This window comes from Miniopterus natalensis, chromosome 5 (assembly GCF_054644295.1).
Source record: "Miniopterus natalensis isolate mMinNat1 chromosome 5, mMinNat1.hap1, whole genome shotgun sequence".
NCBI lineage: Eukaryota > Metazoa > Chordata > Mammalia > Chiroptera > Miniopteridae > Miniopterus > Miniopterus natalensis.
The window spans coordinates 14,488,226-14,503,716 of NC_142085.1; the positions used below are offsets into that span (position 1 = coordinate 14,488,226).

The window sequence follows — 15,491 nt, forward strand, 5'->3', positions numbered from 1 at the left end:
CAAGAGATGGGAGTGGCTCACTCTGCCCTCCCATCACATGGGTTCTACCCAGCGTGTCACTAGAGTCTCATCTTCCTGCACTTAAGTCAGCACATCCCAAGTAATAGGCAGCCTTCATGAGCACTTGCTGTATGCCAGGCATTGTTCTGAGCGTTAACTCATTAGTCCTATGACAACCTTAAGAGGTAGGCACTGTTGCTGCTTCCATTTCACAAACAAAACTGGGAGGCAGTCACTTGTCCAAAGATACCCAGCTAGTAGATGGCAGAGTCAGAATTTGAACCCAGGCCGTCTCACTCTGGAGCCCCTCTGCCATACTGGGGTGGGGCCTTGGGCACATGCCCCCTGTGGGGTAGGGTGGAGGTGAGCAGACTAACAGGGCCAAACCCCACAGGTGCCCGTGTCGGTGGCCATGATGTCGCCGCAGATGCTTACCCCCCAACAGATGCAACAGATCCTGTCGCCCCCACAGCTGCAGGCCTTGCTCCAGCAGCAGCAAGCGCTCATGCTCCAGCAGGTGAGTCTCGCCCCAGGGCAACTGAGAAGTGGGGGTGGGGGGAGGCACTGGCGTCCCACCTCCTAGCCTGTTTACTACCAACATCACTGAGTGGCAGAAACCAGAGAGACTGCTCTGGCCGGACTGATCTGCATTCCTCCAGGGCAGTAGGGGGATGTCAGAGATCAGGCCTCTCCCATAGCAGCGCCCCTCACCCACATGTCTCCAGAACCCCTGGGAAAGGCAAAGTACTGGAACATCCTGGCTCCTAGCACCCTGACCTCTACAGGGGATCCACCAAGAGGCAGGGAGGGCTGGGCGGTGGGGGATGAACCTCGCTTCTCCCTTCTCTATTCACGGAGCCTCTCTCAGAGCAGAAGTCTCTCTGCCAGGCCATGTGTCCCACTGCGCCAGTGAGGCTCCCCACTCCTGCCTCCAGGAGCCGGGTCACCACAGGGCTGGTGTGGCTCTGGGGTCAGCGGCCCGCTGCCCATAGTAACCCACTCTCCGCCCTGCCTCCTGCCGCCCAGCTGCAGGAATATTACAAGAAACAGCAAGAGCAGCTCCACTTGCAGCTCCTCACCCAACAGCAGGCTGGGAAGCAGCAACCCAAAGAGGTAAGGGGCTCAGGCAGGGCCCCGTCCCACCACCTGCAGCCCCAGCCCTCTCCTGGCCTGAGGCGGGGAGTCCCAAGGTGGTCAGAGAGAATTACCTGGTGGGCATCGTGGAAAAGTCAGGAAAAGCCTGGGGGAGGGGATCAGGGATGGTGGGGGAGACTGGATGGAGGCTCACATTTCTCCATCTCCCCTCATCCCCACTCAGTCTTCTCCTTGCCTTGTGGTGTTGGTTAACGAGAGCAGGAAGACAGCCCTGTGTGTCTCTGCAGAAGCATGTAGACGTGTGTATGAGCGTCACACGGTCCACACTCATGACCAGCTTCCTCGCTCTCATGCCCTCTTCCTGCCACTTGTCTCTTAGTGACCCAGCACCTCAGTCCTCCACTCTGGTCCTAAGAATCAGCAAACCACTTGCCCCCACCCCCCAGCCCTACCCCAGCTTCTGTCCCTTCTTATAATATCTGGCTCTGCCCCCTCCAGAGAAGTCTCCAGCCTATACCCCCTGCCCCGTCCGGGCCCCACTGCCTTTTGAGCTTCCATGCCAGGCCCTGCTGCCCAGCCCTCCTTGTCCCAGACATGCGCCTCCCTCCTGCTGGCCAAACCACAACCAAGTTCTGAGTTGCTTCTTCCCGGAAGGCTACCTTGCTGACGCCCAGTCATTCCCCAGTGCCAGCCTCCCCCTCAGGGGGCTTGTAATTGCTGCATTCTCTGCTTTATCTCCAGGCTGGGTTTATAGATTAGCCAGCCCCCACCCCTAGGGCAGGCAGGCAGGCCGGCAGGCCGAGGTCCCTGCCTCCCCAGCACCCAGGACAGGCTGGGAAAGACTTGCTGACAGCCTGGCTTGTCAGTGCCTGTGAAAAACTGAATCTTGGGTGGGGGGAGGCAGACCTAGAGAATGAGAAAGCACTTGCGTGTGCCCCCCAGCAGCAGGGATGTGACTTCTCCCTGAGCCTGGGTCCTAATGAACAGCTGATGCTGATCTTTCAAAGTCCCGTCAGATTCCGTGATTCTCTGTATCTAAGAAGCAAGAGAGGAGCTGGAGGGGAGAAGGCCCCCTCCTCATGATCAGAAGGGGGGCACCCCGGGCATGTGGGAAGGGTGCCTGCCAGGCAGAAGTGGCCCCCAGAGTCTGACAGGCTCATCGATCATTGTGATGAGAGCGCCCCCCCCCCCCCCCAGGCGTGCACAGCTGCGGTTCGGGAGCTAGAGCAGGCTCTAAGCAGCAGAAGGAGGGAGGCGGGAGCAGGGAGGCGTCGTGCTGCGCGTCTGGGTCTGGCTGTGTGTTTGTGAGCGCGCGTGCGTGCATGCGTGTGTTTACTGCGAGGAGGCATGCAGCCCTATGGAAGCTGGGCCGGGAGCAGAGAAGCTGCAGCTTCGGACACGGCCCCCACAGCTCCGGGGGCTGAGAGGCCCTGGGAGGGGGTGACCGCAGGGTGGGGGCCAGATGGGGCACCTGAGGCTGATGGTACCCCTCTTTGCCCACCCCCTCGGGCTCCCCACCAGGCACTGGGGAACAAGCAGCTGGCCTTCCAGCAGCAGCTCCTGCAAATGCAACAGCTGCAGCAGCAGCACCTGCTCAACCTGCAGAGACAGGGGCTGGTCAGCCTGCAGCCCAACCAAGCCTCGGGGCCCCTCCAGACCCTTCCACAAGGTGAGTAGCTCACCCCCCCCTCAGCCCAGCCCCACATCCCTCACTGTACCCAAGGGCTGTCATCCTCTGCTCCCAGGGGTGAGATGGGAAGGCTCCCTGTGTTCCTGGGGCCCTGCCAGACTCTCCCCTCTCTCTCCCGAAGCAGCTGTGTGCCCCACGGACCTGCCCCAGCTATGGAAAGGCGAGGGTGCCCCCGGGCAGCCCGCTGAGGACAGTGTCAAGCAGGAGGGGCTGGACCTCACTGGCACGGCCACCACCGCTACCTCGTTTGCCGCCCCCCCCAAAGTCTCACCCCCGCTCTCCCACCACACCTTGCCCAATGGACAGCCCACTGTGCTCACACCTCGGAGAGACAGGTACGGGGCCCAGTCAGGGAAGGGGTGCTGCAGACCTGCCCAAGGACACACCTGGGCCCCTAGGGGTGGCATACAGAGTGGGGGCTGGGAGGGAGGGGTGGAGCTCAGGGACCTGCAAGTGTACCCCTCTCCCAGAGCACACAAAATTGTGCTAGGTTTCTGGGAAACCTGTGTTAGGGACAGAGACGTCACCAGTAGGGAAGCTGAGCTGGGCTGTTGGGGTCTTCAGGGTCTCTGACCACCACCTCCGTTCCCTCTCCTAGCTCCTCCCATGAGGAGACCCCTGGTTCCCACCCTCTCTATGGACACGGAGAATGCAAGTGGCCTGGCTGTGAGACCCTGTGTGAAGATCTGGGCCAGTTTATCAAGTAGGTATCACCCCTACTCTCCTTCCCTCCCACCCTTCCCCGCCCCAAGAAGCCTCTCTGTAGGGTCCCTCACCCCGCAGCCTGCCACCTAGCTTGTCCTTCTTGGGCCTTCAGCCACCAGCTGTCCTGCTGTGCTCCTCCAGGGGGACCTAGCTCCCTCTCTGCCCCATCAGATATCTCCCAGCCCTCCTACCTGCCTGCCCAGCCTGCATTCCCCAGCCTCCCCACCCTGTCCCCAGGCTGCACAGCCAAGCAGGGTAGGGGTGCGAGAAGAAGAGGAGTCCCTCCACTGCCTCCCCCAGCCTCAGCCCCCAAGAGTGATGGCCTGGTGACAGGCCTGGCCGGTGGACAGGCAGGGCAGGAGGCAGACAGGCGGCTGGCAGCAGGCGGCCAGCTGCCACAGCCGTGCCAGGCTCTGTCACTGACTGATTAACTCTGCCGTCTCCCAGACCCTTGCAGCATCAGGGTCAAACAAATTGTTTTCACGCTTCGTCAGAGGTTTACTTAATTAGTTCATTTGCAATTAGATCTCTCTGTAGCTGGGATTTTAGCAAAGACATCAAAGGAGGGTGAGGAGAAGGCTGCTTCCTCCTTTGCCCCATTTTTCCCCACCCCTTTCCCTTTGTATCGCCTAGTCTGTCTGCTTTCCAGGCTGTGGGCGGGCTCAGAGGATGGGATGGGAGGGTGGTGATAGCAGGAAACCCAGGGCCAACTTTCTCTTCTCTGCCCCCTCCTCCGCCTGAAGACACCTCAACACAGAGCATGCCCTGGATGACCGGAGCACGGCCCAGTGCCGGGTGCAGATGCAGGTGGTGCAGCAGCTGGAGATCCAGGTGTGGCCGAAGTTGCGGAGGGACACGGGCATGGGGGCTCCAGCCCCGGCCCCTCCCACAGCACTGACTTTCCAGGAAGGGTTTGGGGAGTCTTACAGAAGGGTCATATGGTCACAGTCAGCATCTTTTATTTTCTAGGTCCTAATTACCATGGTTTTGAGGTGAGGGCAGCTGGATTTTAAAGGGTAAACCAGGGTCAGGGTTGTCTCCGCTGGGAGGTCCAGAAAAGAGACTCATGCTGGTAAAAACAAAAATAGTATTCCTAGCTAACACGTTGAGAGCTTACTTTATGCTGTCCTAAAGAGTTTACCTCTGTAACTCAAGGAATCCTCTAAACAACCTTGTGTGGTGGGTACTGTTATTATCTCCACTTTACAGAAAGCAGGCACAGAGAGGTGAAGTAACTTGCCTCTGGTCACCCAGCTAGCAGGTAGCACCGCTGGGATTAGCACCTAGGCAGCCTGGCTCCTGGGTCTGGGTTCTATAGCCCAGGAGTACTCGGGAGGCCCCTCAGGACAGACCGTCAGGCAGCCAATCAATATTTACCCGTTTCCCTCTGGCACATAGCAGAGGGCCCTGCCGGGAGATGCTGGTTGTGAAAGATCTATTGAATTTATGAATGGGGGTGAATGAATCATTCATCCATTCCTGTGTCTCCATTCAGTGCATGAGGACCCTCTCACACACAAGTGCCACTGAACTTGGGTGTTGTTCAGCCACAGCCTCTGCCCTTATTGGGGAGAAAAGGCGTGTGCTGTTAGGGCGAGCCCCCCCCACACTGTTTATGAGCCGGAGCCCAGGACATGCAGTCTGGAGGAGAAGCGAGGAGGGCTTCATGGAACAGGCAGGCCCTGTCCTGGCCTTGAGGGTTGAGGGTGTGAGGGGCCAGAGGGGCAGGGGAAGGAGGGAGCTGGGATGCTGAGGCTGGGAGGTGAGTGGTGGTGGGAATGGGGGCTTCCTGGGAAGTCTGGTGGAACATGGCGGGGAAGAGGACCTGGCTGCCTCCAGGCGCAGACCCTGCTCACCCTCCAGCCTCCCCACCCTCCACAGCTTGCCAAGGAGAGCGAGCGGCTGCAAGCCATGATGGCCCATCTGCACATGCGGCCCTCTGAGCCCAAGCCCTTCAGCCAGCCAGTGAGTGACTCTCCCCTTCTTTTGGCCACCCCGTAACCCTCCAGCCCCCGGCCCCTCTGGACCCCCACCCTCCAAGCTGGTCTCAGCACCTGCCCCATTGCTCACAGCTGAACCCAGTGTCCGGCTCCTCCTCATTCTCCAAGGTGACGGTCTCTGCAGCAGACTCATTCCCGGACGGCCTCGTGCACCCCCCCACCTCAGCTGCTGCCCCCGTCACCCCCCTAAGGCCTCCAGGCCTAGGTTCTGCCTCCCTGCACAGCGGGGGCCCTGCCCGCCGGAGGAGCAGTGACAAGTTCTGCTCCCCCATCTCCTCAGGTAAGGGCCCAGGGAGGAGCACTTTTTCCCCCAAGCTGGGCCCCCCAAACAGCTACCTTAACCTCTGCCTGTCTCCCCAGAGCTGGCCCAGAATCACGAGTTCTACAAGAACGCAGACGTCAGACCCCCCTTCACCTATGCCTCCCTCATCCGTCAGGTGAGCACAGAAGGTAGCTGGAGGGGGTGGGAATGGCCTCGGGTCCCAGCCTCCAGGGGGATCCTGGGCCAGGGGACATAACTTTCCCTCTCAGGGCTGTTCCCTCCTGGGTACCCACATTTCCCTCCTCAGCTGTAGGTCTCATGTAGGCATCAGCTGGTCACGTGGCCATCTCTCTGGAAGCACACACTTTTTTTTGCTACTCATACCCACTGTGTTCATTCTCTCATTTCCAGGTACACACACTCCCTCCCATGAGACTATTTTCTGATGGACTGTGGTCACTCTTAGTTGGCTTCCTGTCTCTTCTCTCCCTCTCCCCCTTTCTCCCTCCCTCCCCCCCCCTTTCACACACACACACACACACACACACACACCACCACCACCACCCCCCCCCCCATCTCAGAGGGTGCCCTTTGCAAAAATCTGGATAAATTCCAAGCAGGTCGTGTCCCGTCCCCCCTCCCCCCCATATCGCTCTCAAGAATACTGCTTTTGTTCCCACTCCAGGACAGGGGCCCTTGGAGCCATTTTTCCTCCAGAGAAATTCATGTGCTCCTCGCACAAGTGTATAGCTCTTGAGGCTTATGTTCTCTTTGTGTCTGGGCTGTAACCAGCCTGCTCTGCTCAGGCCCCATGAGTATCACCAGTCCCATCCACAGGCTTCTACACCCAGTCTCCTGTGCTCTGGGTGAGTTAGCAGCCAGGTAGACGAGAGAGATCCTGGGGGAGAGAACACAGCCTGGGACCCTTTAAGGCCCGACTGAGGGTCCTTTGCTTCTTTGTCTGCAGGCAATTCTGGAAACTCCCGACAGGCAGCTGACCCTGAACGAGATCTATAACTGGTTCACCAGGATGTTTGCCTATTTCCGGAGAAACACTGCCACCTGGAAGGTGAGGCATGCCCCTCTCACCTGGCCCAGGGCCCCAGTCACCCTTGGACATCACATCCCTTTGAGACCAAGGCTGCCTAACAGTCCCCTCAGAGAAGCGACTGAACAGAATGGCCCCACCAGAGCTCAGGCTGGGCTATGTGCCCCCTACCTCTTCAGAGGCCATGGAATGTTCTTTAACTGCCTCTTAATGACCCCTCCCTTCTAACCTGTGCTGCCTTCTTTCTGGGAAGAAACCTTCTTCTTCTCTAGAGCGCTTCCCTACGGGCCCAGAGACTCCAGCCCCATGAAGTAGGGCCCCCAGGAGTCGGTAATGCTTGAGCCTGGTAGGGAGGTCTGGGTTACATTCACAGGAGACCCTAAGGGTCCGGATTCCTTGGCTAAAGGCGCATGCTCTGAAGCTCAGGATGGAGTGGGGGTGGGAGGAGTGCAGGTCCAGACACGTGGGTGGAGCGAGACCCATGGACTGTATACACTGGGGCACAAACACAGGCAGTCACACACTCCCCAACTCTGCCATCGGCTGCAGGAAGATAATTGTCTCCATCCAATTAGTCATTTCAACACCTCCAGCCCATAAGAGTTTTCCTGAGGGACCAGAAACAGGCAAGGGAGGAACCCTAGAAAAATAGGACATTGAGATTTGGGCTGAGCTGCTAAGCCATTGGTTTCTCTATGGCAAAGGTGGTCTGTGTGTCTGTGAGCCTGTGTCTGTCTATCTGATGGGTGAGAAAATTAGTGTCTTTTTAGTAGAGTGGTGGGAGGGGTGGGGGAAAAGAGAGGGGAGTGTTGGACCCTATGGGAAGTTTAGATACCTGAGGAGGAGTCCCTATCTCAGAACCTTACTTGGATCCCTGGCTCTTGGGTCCCCCTGCTGGCCAGTGCAGAAACTGCAGCTAAGCTGGCTACCCCCCCCCCCCCCCATCCCACCAGGTTTCAACAAGTGTCACTGAGGCCCCCTCCTCACCAGTGGCCAGGCCTGGGTGGAGTCTGCACGGGGCCCAGCCTTCTCTGCTCTGGGTGTGTGCTAAGTGCAACAGGAGAGACTGCTCCATGATCTTCTATATCCCCATGTCCTATTTCCAAAGCTTGGGTGAGAAGCTATGAGGCTCTGATTGGCTGCGAGTGATGTCATTTCCTGCCAACCACAGCCCTGCCTTCTCAGCCGGCAGGGCCTTCCTGGGGCCCTCCTGGTGCTGTCTCCAGCCTCCAGGCCAGTTGGATATTAGCTTTTGTAAACGGTAGAGTCCTGTATGAATCATTATGATTATTATCTAATGTTTACTTTAATGTTGCACATTAATCCTTTGCCTTTAGGGGTGACAATGTAGAGCCTCGGTTCCGTAAGATAATCTCTTCCTTGGGGGCAGAGTACCATTCACCCCCCTACCCTCCTTCTCCTGTTCTCTCTTAACTGTACCACCTCACTGCAGTTTTTACTCTCCTTTCTTGAGATCAGGGGGAACTGGTTTAGGTGGCTTTCTTAAACCACTTGATGATTGTCATGAGGCCACCCTCCCCCATAGCCCAACTCCCTCAGCCTCTTCATGCCACCTTCAACTGGTTGCCCGGCCTTGGTCACCTCAGTGGCTCTTGCCAGAGTCTTCACCTCCATCTCCCTCACCTGGCCTAAGCCCCAATAGGAAGCTGGCTCAATGACTGGACGGGTGGCCCTCCCAGTCAGCAGTGCTCTGCTGCTGCTTCTGCCACTTGGGGCACTGCTTGTGCCCTCCTCATGGTACAGCGGACTCCATCTCAGCTTGAGGTCTACTTTGACCTTTGGGAGTTTTGCAGCTTCATTCATGGTACTTGGTAAATGCATCCTGTCTACACCCAGCTCTCCCTGCCACCTCCCCTTTCCACCCATTTATCTCCCCTTGAGGTCCCTCCTCAACTGTTTCAGCTTCCCTTCCTCCCTCGTCCTTCACCCCTCTGGCTCCCACCCTGAGGTGCTATCTGCTTCAGACCAGGGCAGAAGGATTGGGAGCCGGTGTTGGCCAGGCCAGCTGCCGTTCATCCGGGGACAGAGCTGCCATCTGCCAAGCTGATGGTCCTCAATAGCCCTCTCCCTGTGTCCGTCCCCTTCCAGGGCCCATGTTGTGGGCCCATCCTTTTGTTTACGCAGCCCCCGCCAGACCCCTTAAATTGCCGTTAATGTTTCAGCGTAACGAATTAGTCTCTCATCACGAATCAGGCTTCGAAATGAGGGAAAAAAGCCCCGGTGAGGCCATCCTCGGAAATTGGGGTCATTCTCATTTGCAAAGCGGAGGATCGGAGCCCCGTAATGCGGGCAAATTTATTCCGAGGCAGGAGCCCCGGCGTGATTAGGCCCTTTGTAATTATCGCTCCAAGAGATTCCACTCCAGCCGCCCGCCTCCCTCGTGGATTAGCAAGCGAGTCGGAAAAATACACAGGATTTAATTAGAGGCAAATTAAAATTGGTAATGAAATCGGGCCAGTTGCAAGTGGCAAGAGTTGGAAGGGAGAGAGGGAGAGGGGATCTCCAGGGGCGCAGGCTGCCCGCCCTGCCTGCTTTCTTCCCCATTTAGAAATGTAAAGAGGAGACAAGATGGGGACAAGGGGGGGGGGTGAAGGAGGACAGGTAACAGGGACAGGGACGGCTGGGGAGTGAAGCTGAGAGAGAAGAGTGCAGGGACAGAACTGAGAGACATGGGTGGGGGAGTGGGTGGATTAGGGCCCTAGCCCAGGCTCCCAGGGAGGGGGGCAGAAAATGGGGCCAGGCACCCCCACCTTCACCCAAGTGTCCTACAAACCAGATGACCTCAATTCCAGAAGTTATCCTGCCAGGCGGAGGTGGGAGCGCCAAGGTGACTTTTCCTCTTTTCTCTCTTCCTCCTGCCTTCCAGCTGCTAAACCCACGCTCCTTCTCCCAGTTTATTTCAGCAAGTGTGCATTAGGCCTCTGCTGTGTACCTCCGGCTGTCAACACGCTGTCTGTTCCGAGGCACAGCTCCAAGCCGTGGCTCCCACCTTCCCAGTTGCTGCGGCAGACTTCCCGAGTTACTCCCAAAACTTGTAAAAGTTTAATGGAAATTCTGGGGGCACCTGAGCTAAGGTGTTCCAGGCTCACTGAGGTGCCAAGGCCTGAGCGTGACCTCTTGGCAATCAGAGGCCCCGAGTAACAGCTACATGTCTGATTAATGATGACAAAACAGTTTTGCTAACTAGGTATCATTTAGTTGGTAGACAGTTTTACAGAATTTGGTGGGAAGAAGAGGGGCAGACAATAGTAGTGAAGACACTGGGGGCCCCTGGCCCTAAGGGCTGGAGAGGGGCCTTCCGTCCCTTGACCCAGGTCTCCTCTCGCCCCTCCCCTCCCCTGCTGGTCCCTGGGGGAGGGGAGGTGGGACAAGGACTCTCCTGCATGTGCTCACCTGAGCAGAGGTGGGGCCCAGGAGGCTGCCTCTGAGCACCTGCCCCTGTCACTGCACCCCCAGAATGCCGTGCGGCACAACCTCAGCCTGCACAAGTGCTTCGTGCGTGTGGAGAACGTCAAGGGCGCCGTGTGGACTGTGGACGAGCGGGAATATCAGAAGCGGAGACCGCCAAAGATGACTGGGTATGTGGGCCTGGACCTGGGCAGGGTGCACCCACCAGGGCGTGTGCCAGGTCACCCCCTGGCCTCCCCAGTGCACCCAATCCTTCCCACTTTGGGAATGAGGTGAGAAAAGGGTTGCAGGGCCTCAGGGGAGACTGGAATCTAGAAATGACTGATGATTAGAGAGAGGATGTTTATGTCTTATTCTATCTACCCTTACTTCTGACTGAGAGAAGGAGTCGAGGGGCACCTGGCACTGGAAGGTGACAGAGGCCCCAAGGAGGCATGGCCGGAGGTGGGACATGGGCAAATGCCAACCAGTGTGGCCTTGGTAAGGGGGCTGCCATCCCCAGAGCCACTTTCCCCCATCTTATCACAGGAGGAGCCCACCAAAATCCCTGAGCCTCACCTCTTCATTTGACAGTAGAGGACAAGGGGCTGGAGGGAGGTCACACAGCAGATTCGTGGCAGAGCTGAGTCTCTGACCTCCCATCTTCTGTGATCTGCTCCACCGCATAGCATTTTCAGTGGAAACTGAGGAACCTGGGGGGAAGAGTCAGAACATCCTCTTTGGGCTTCCCTTCCAGCACCAAAGGCCTTCTCAAGATTCCTTCTCCCTGGACAAGAGCCTCTCTACCCTTGGGCAGTTGTGGGGCTTGGATCAGGGTCAGGACCTGGAGAAGGGAAGGAAAGCCATACCCTTCTGAGTGCCCACATGCCAGCCACGCTTGGTATCTTTATGTCTCATTACCAACGTGGAATCAGGAGACCTGGGTTCAAATTACTTCTCCCAGCTGTGTGACCTCGGGCCACCTCCTTAACCTCTCTGAGACACTCTTGTAAACTGGAGGTAATCATTGTGAAAGAGGCACAGCGTTGAGTCATTGCTTTCCCTCACCAACTCTGAACTCTGTCCTGTGCAGAAAAGCCTTTGGTTTGGAGCATGTGGTGCCTGACCGAGTACATGACTTAGATGTCCCGAATTTACAAATACGGGACTGTCGAGGCTATAGTTTGGACCTTGCCGAACATTAAAAAATCCAGACTAGAGGGGAAAGGACTGGGATGGCATGGTGTGAAGACAGGCATTGGGAGGGGTTCCCGTGTTCCAGGGCCTCTGAAGCCCCAGCTCCTCACCTGCTGTGCCAGGTCAGCGTGAGGACTGAGTAAAGTGGGGCACACAGGCTCAGAGACAGTGCCCACCCTGCCCCAGGATAATGAATAGGACCGTCCCTGGCACAGAGCACGCCCTTAGTCAGGGCCAAGGTGTGAGGGAGAGGACGTGAATGAATGGACCAAACCCTCCTTCTCTCTCCTCCAGGAGCCCCACCCTGGTGAAGAACATGATCTCTGGTCTCAGTTACGGAGCACTTAATGCCAGCTACCAGGTGACGGTCCGTCCCAGAGCCCACCAGCTGCGCCCCTGCCCCCTCCTGCCCCCTCCACACACACTGGCCTGGAGAGAGACCTTCCTCCGCCCTCCCTGCCGAGGGGCCCCTGTGGAGGAGGAGGGGAGGGGCCAGGAGAGAGGGGAAGACTACTCTGGGTGGCCAAAACCCCCCTCTGCCCACCCACCGCAGCTGCAGCAGGGTGGGGAGGGGTGCGGTGGACTTCTGCTTTCAGGACTAGGTCTGGGACAGCAGGGCCCGTGGTGTCATCACAGGTCTCCCTCCCTGGCTCATCACCCCAGAGGTCCTCTGTCTCCTGGAAAGGGACCGAGTCAGGCCCAGATTCCCAGGAAAGCTGGGAGGGAGGAGGGCAGGGTCAGAGCCCTGGCCTTGGGAGGTGTGTGGTATTGGAGAGGCTGAGTCTGTGCTGGGGGCGCTGCCAGTGTGGACACGGGCACAGGAGGCTCTGCAGGGGTGGGGAAGGGACAAAACCCAGCTGCGTACAGCCACTGACAGGGCCGACCCTGTGTCCTCCAGGCTGCCCTGGCCGAGAGCAGCTTCCCCCTCCTCAACAGCCCTGGCATGCTGAACCCCGGCTCTGCCAGCAGCCTCCTGCCCCTCAGCCACGACGACGTGGGTGCCCCGGGGGAGCCACTCCCCAGCAACGGCAGCAGCACCCCGCCTCGCCTGTCCCCACCCCAGTACAGGTGAGCACACGGCATGGACACCCGCACCCCCGTGCCCATAGGGGTCAGGGAGGGAGCCTCCTCCCGCTGCAGGTGGGATCACCCCCACCCCAGACCTCTCCTCCAAGACAGGTGACCTCTCCCTTCTTGTTGGTCTCCTTTCCCTCTCCCCTCCTGCCTTTACCCCCCTCTCCCTACCTCCCCTTTCCCCCCTCCCTTCTCACTCCTCTCCTTTATTATCTTCTCCCCCCTTTCCTTTGACGAGAGCCCTGGGGGACATCCATCCCCAGTGGCTCAGAGGTGATGGGGTCCCGGGGAGGTGAGCTGTGGACAGCCCTCTGTGCCCCAAAATTCTGGGGAGCAGGGGAAGGTCACCAAGGTGCCCACATGATCCCTTCTGTCACAGCCACCAGGTGCAGGTGAAAGAGGAGCCTGCGGAGGCAGAGGAAGACAGAAGGCCCGGACCCCCCCTGGGGCCACCCAACCCCAGCACCACAGGGCCTGCAGAAGACAGGGACCTGGAGGAGGAGCTGCCTGGAGAGGAACTCTCCTAAGGGCCTCTAGGGGCAGGCAGGACAGGGGTGAGACCCCTCCTGGAACCCAGGCCCCACTTACCCCACTCCACAGCCCCGCCCAAACCTCAAGGCACTTCTGGGACTCAGATGGGGGCTGGGCCAGCAACTCCCAACGTGACCTGACTGACAGACGCTAAGGGCAGGGACGGTCCCGCCCCCAAGGGGAAACAGAACCCCTGGTCTGGGACCAGCAGAGGACACGGAGGGCCCAGACCCCTCCTCAAACCCTCCCCGCCACCAGCAGCAGCAGCAGCAGGGCCCTCCTCCCCACCAGCTCTCCCGACAGGGCCCCGCAGTGCCATGGAGACCCGCGGGCGGGGCTAAGCCACCCCTCTCAGACCCAGGGCCCCTCGCACCTGGCTCTGGCGGTGTTTTTCTAGCCAGAGGCCCCCCACTTCCTCAATCTGTGCTCCCTTCCACCTTTTCCATACTGTGAAGAAAAAAATTCTCCACCCTTAACTCCCACCCCACCCTGGCCTGGGTGGAGGAACTGAGTTTTGAAACCAGCCCCCTCGGCTGTGCCCACCAAAAGCCACAGCGGGGGTAGCACAAGTTGTGTGCCCTGTGGGGTCCCCGGGAGCAGGGCCACCTGGCTCCAGCCCCTCCTCCCTTCCTGAGATGGGACCCAGGCTGAGCTGGGCCTCCACCTCTTTGCTGGCCGCCCCTGCGGCTGCCCCCGGGGTCCAGGAGCACAGGAAGAGGCCCTGTGCCGCCACTAGGTCCAGAGAGTCCACGCCAGGCGACTTCTGCAGGTGGGGCCCGTGAAGGGAGCCCAGCCACCCTTGAGGCTGGAGTCAGGGCAGAGGTGGTGCCTGGCCTGCCGCAAACATCCTGCCTTTGTCACGGGACTGGTGGGATTAATTTGGCAGCTGCTGTGACCCACCAGGTCACCCCACCCCCAGCCTATAGGTCCCCTATTGCAGTCCTCCCTCCCCCTCCCTCAGCACCCCTTCCCTGTGCCCCCAGTTAAACGGATGACCAAAGACCTTTCTTATGCCAGAAGCAAAAACCAAAACTTTTTGTTGGCTTTTTCCTTTGTCGCCTCCGACACCCCCTCTCCTCCTGCTCCGTCCCCCGGCCCCAGGCTGGAAGCCCGCCCTCCACTTAAGTTATTGTTTTAAACCAAAGTTTACAGTGTCTGTTGGTGGCCAAGACCCTCTCTCCACCCCTTCTCCACCCCACCCTGAGGACCCTGGGACTCAGTAGGACCTGGGGGCCCTGCCCCCCTCCCCTCTGCTCTTGCCCAGCCTGGGAGAGGGAAAGAGCGCAAGGGAGGAGGTGGGCTGCCCGCAGCCCCGCGTCCCTGGGGCCGTGGGCACAAAGCCCTAGTCCCACCCCTGGGCTGCTTCCCGGGGGCTCTCCAGACCCCTCTTTAGGACCAAGTCCCCCATCATGCTGGGAGTGTGGATTCCAGCCAAGGAGCTGGAAAAAAAGTGAAACTCTCCACAGACCCCCTATGGGGGATCCCGACTTGAGGCCACGGACTGGGTGTGCTGGATGCTCGTGACACCCCAGGCCAGGCCCCTTTGCTGAGAAGACTCCTTGGACTATTTCCCAAGAAACCCTCACATACACCCCTTCACAAGCCACCCCTCCCGAGAGGCAGGGGGCCAGCCGCCCCCTCCCCTGTGTACTCCCCACCTGTGTTTCGTTTGACCAGCACAGAAATATTAAACGTCCTCTATACACCGGGCCCTGCGTGTGTTGCCAGGTGGGGGGGCATTGAAGTGGAAGAGGCCTGCTCTGGGGAGCTGGGGCGCAGAAGGCACCAGCCAGGCACTGGGGGGGGGCGCTGTGTGTGCGAGGGCACCGGTCAGCCACCAGGCATACAGCAGGGCCGTCCCCCTGCTCCTGCGCCCTCCTGCGCTCATCACCTGGGCACTCTGGTGTTTCCTTTCAAGCCAGATGCTCTTTCATTCTTTTCTGCCAAAGTCACAGCTCACCCCAGTTCCTGCTCAGGTTTGAAATACAAGTGCCTGCCAGGCTGTTTTCAGCAGTGAGTCCTGCTGTGGACGCCTTTACCCAGGGCCCACCGCCCGTGTCTTTGTGGGGGCTGTCTGCATGGGGGGGGGGTGTGGGTGGCATCGAGCTGCCAGGTAGGGCTGTTGAATGCCCACGTGCCCACGTGTACAGTGTCAGTGCTGGTGGACTCGGTCGGGAAGGTGGGTACTCTGACCTGTGTAAAGGGGACCCTGGACAGGTGGGGGAGAGAAGGAAAGGAGGAATCAGTCCAAGCTGTTGAAACCAAAGGTGAGTCCTGACACCTCCCAGGGTCGGGTCCCTCACACCTCTATCGGGCAGCGCCCTGGAAGGAGTGTGTACAGTTGACCCTTGGAAAATGGGGGTTAGTGGCGCTTACTCCCCACACAGTTGAAAGTCCATGTATGACTTTTGACTCCCCCAAACCTTCAGTCATCTTTAGGTGTCCACAGGTATCGGTTCCAGGATCCCCAACACTAAAGTC

General features: G+C 58.9%; 1 protein-coding gene across 4 annotated transcripts in view; it reads left to right on the plus strand.

Moving 5' to 3' along the window:
* The window catches only part of FOXP4 (forkhead box P4), a 50,997-nt gene extending 36,284 nt beyond the window's left edge, over positions 1 to 14,713 (plus strand). The window contains exons 4-17 of one of the 4 annotated variants that reach the window (XM_087817386.1): positions 395 to 517; positions 1,027 to 1,113; positions 2,617 to 2,764; positions 2,907 to 3,120; positions 3,384 to 3,488; positions 4,234 to 4,321; positions 5,372 to 5,455; positions 5,563 to 5,770; positions 5,851 to 5,927; positions 6,720 to 6,821; positions 10,278 to 10,399; positions 11,700 to 11,766; positions 12,304 to 12,473; positions 12,859 to 14,713. In XM_087817386.1, coding sequence (XP_087673512.1) covers positions 395 to 517; positions 1,027 to 1,113; positions 2,617 to 2,764; positions 2,907 to 3,120; positions 3,384 to 3,488; positions 4,234 to 4,321; positions 5,372 to 5,455; positions 5,563 to 5,770; positions 5,851 to 5,927; positions 6,720 to 6,821; positions 10,278 to 10,399; positions 11,700 to 11,766; positions 12,304 to 12,473; positions 12,859 to 13,006 — 1,743 coding nt within the window. In that variant the 3' untranslated portion in view covers positions 13,007 to 14,713. The remainder of the gene's footprint in view (positions 1 to 394; positions 518 to 1,026; positions 1,114 to 2,616; positions 2,765 to 2,906; positions 3,121 to 3,383; positions 3,489 to 4,233; positions 4,322 to 5,371; positions 5,456 to 5,562; positions 5,771 to 5,850; positions 5,928 to 6,719; positions 6,822 to 10,277; positions 10,400 to 11,699; positions 11,767 to 12,303; positions 12,474 to 12,858) is intronic. The other 3 variants (XM_087817388.1, XM_087817387.1, XM_087817389.1) reach the window with 3 other exon arrangements.
* The last annotated feature ends 778 nt before the right edge of the window (positions 14,714 to 15,491 follow it).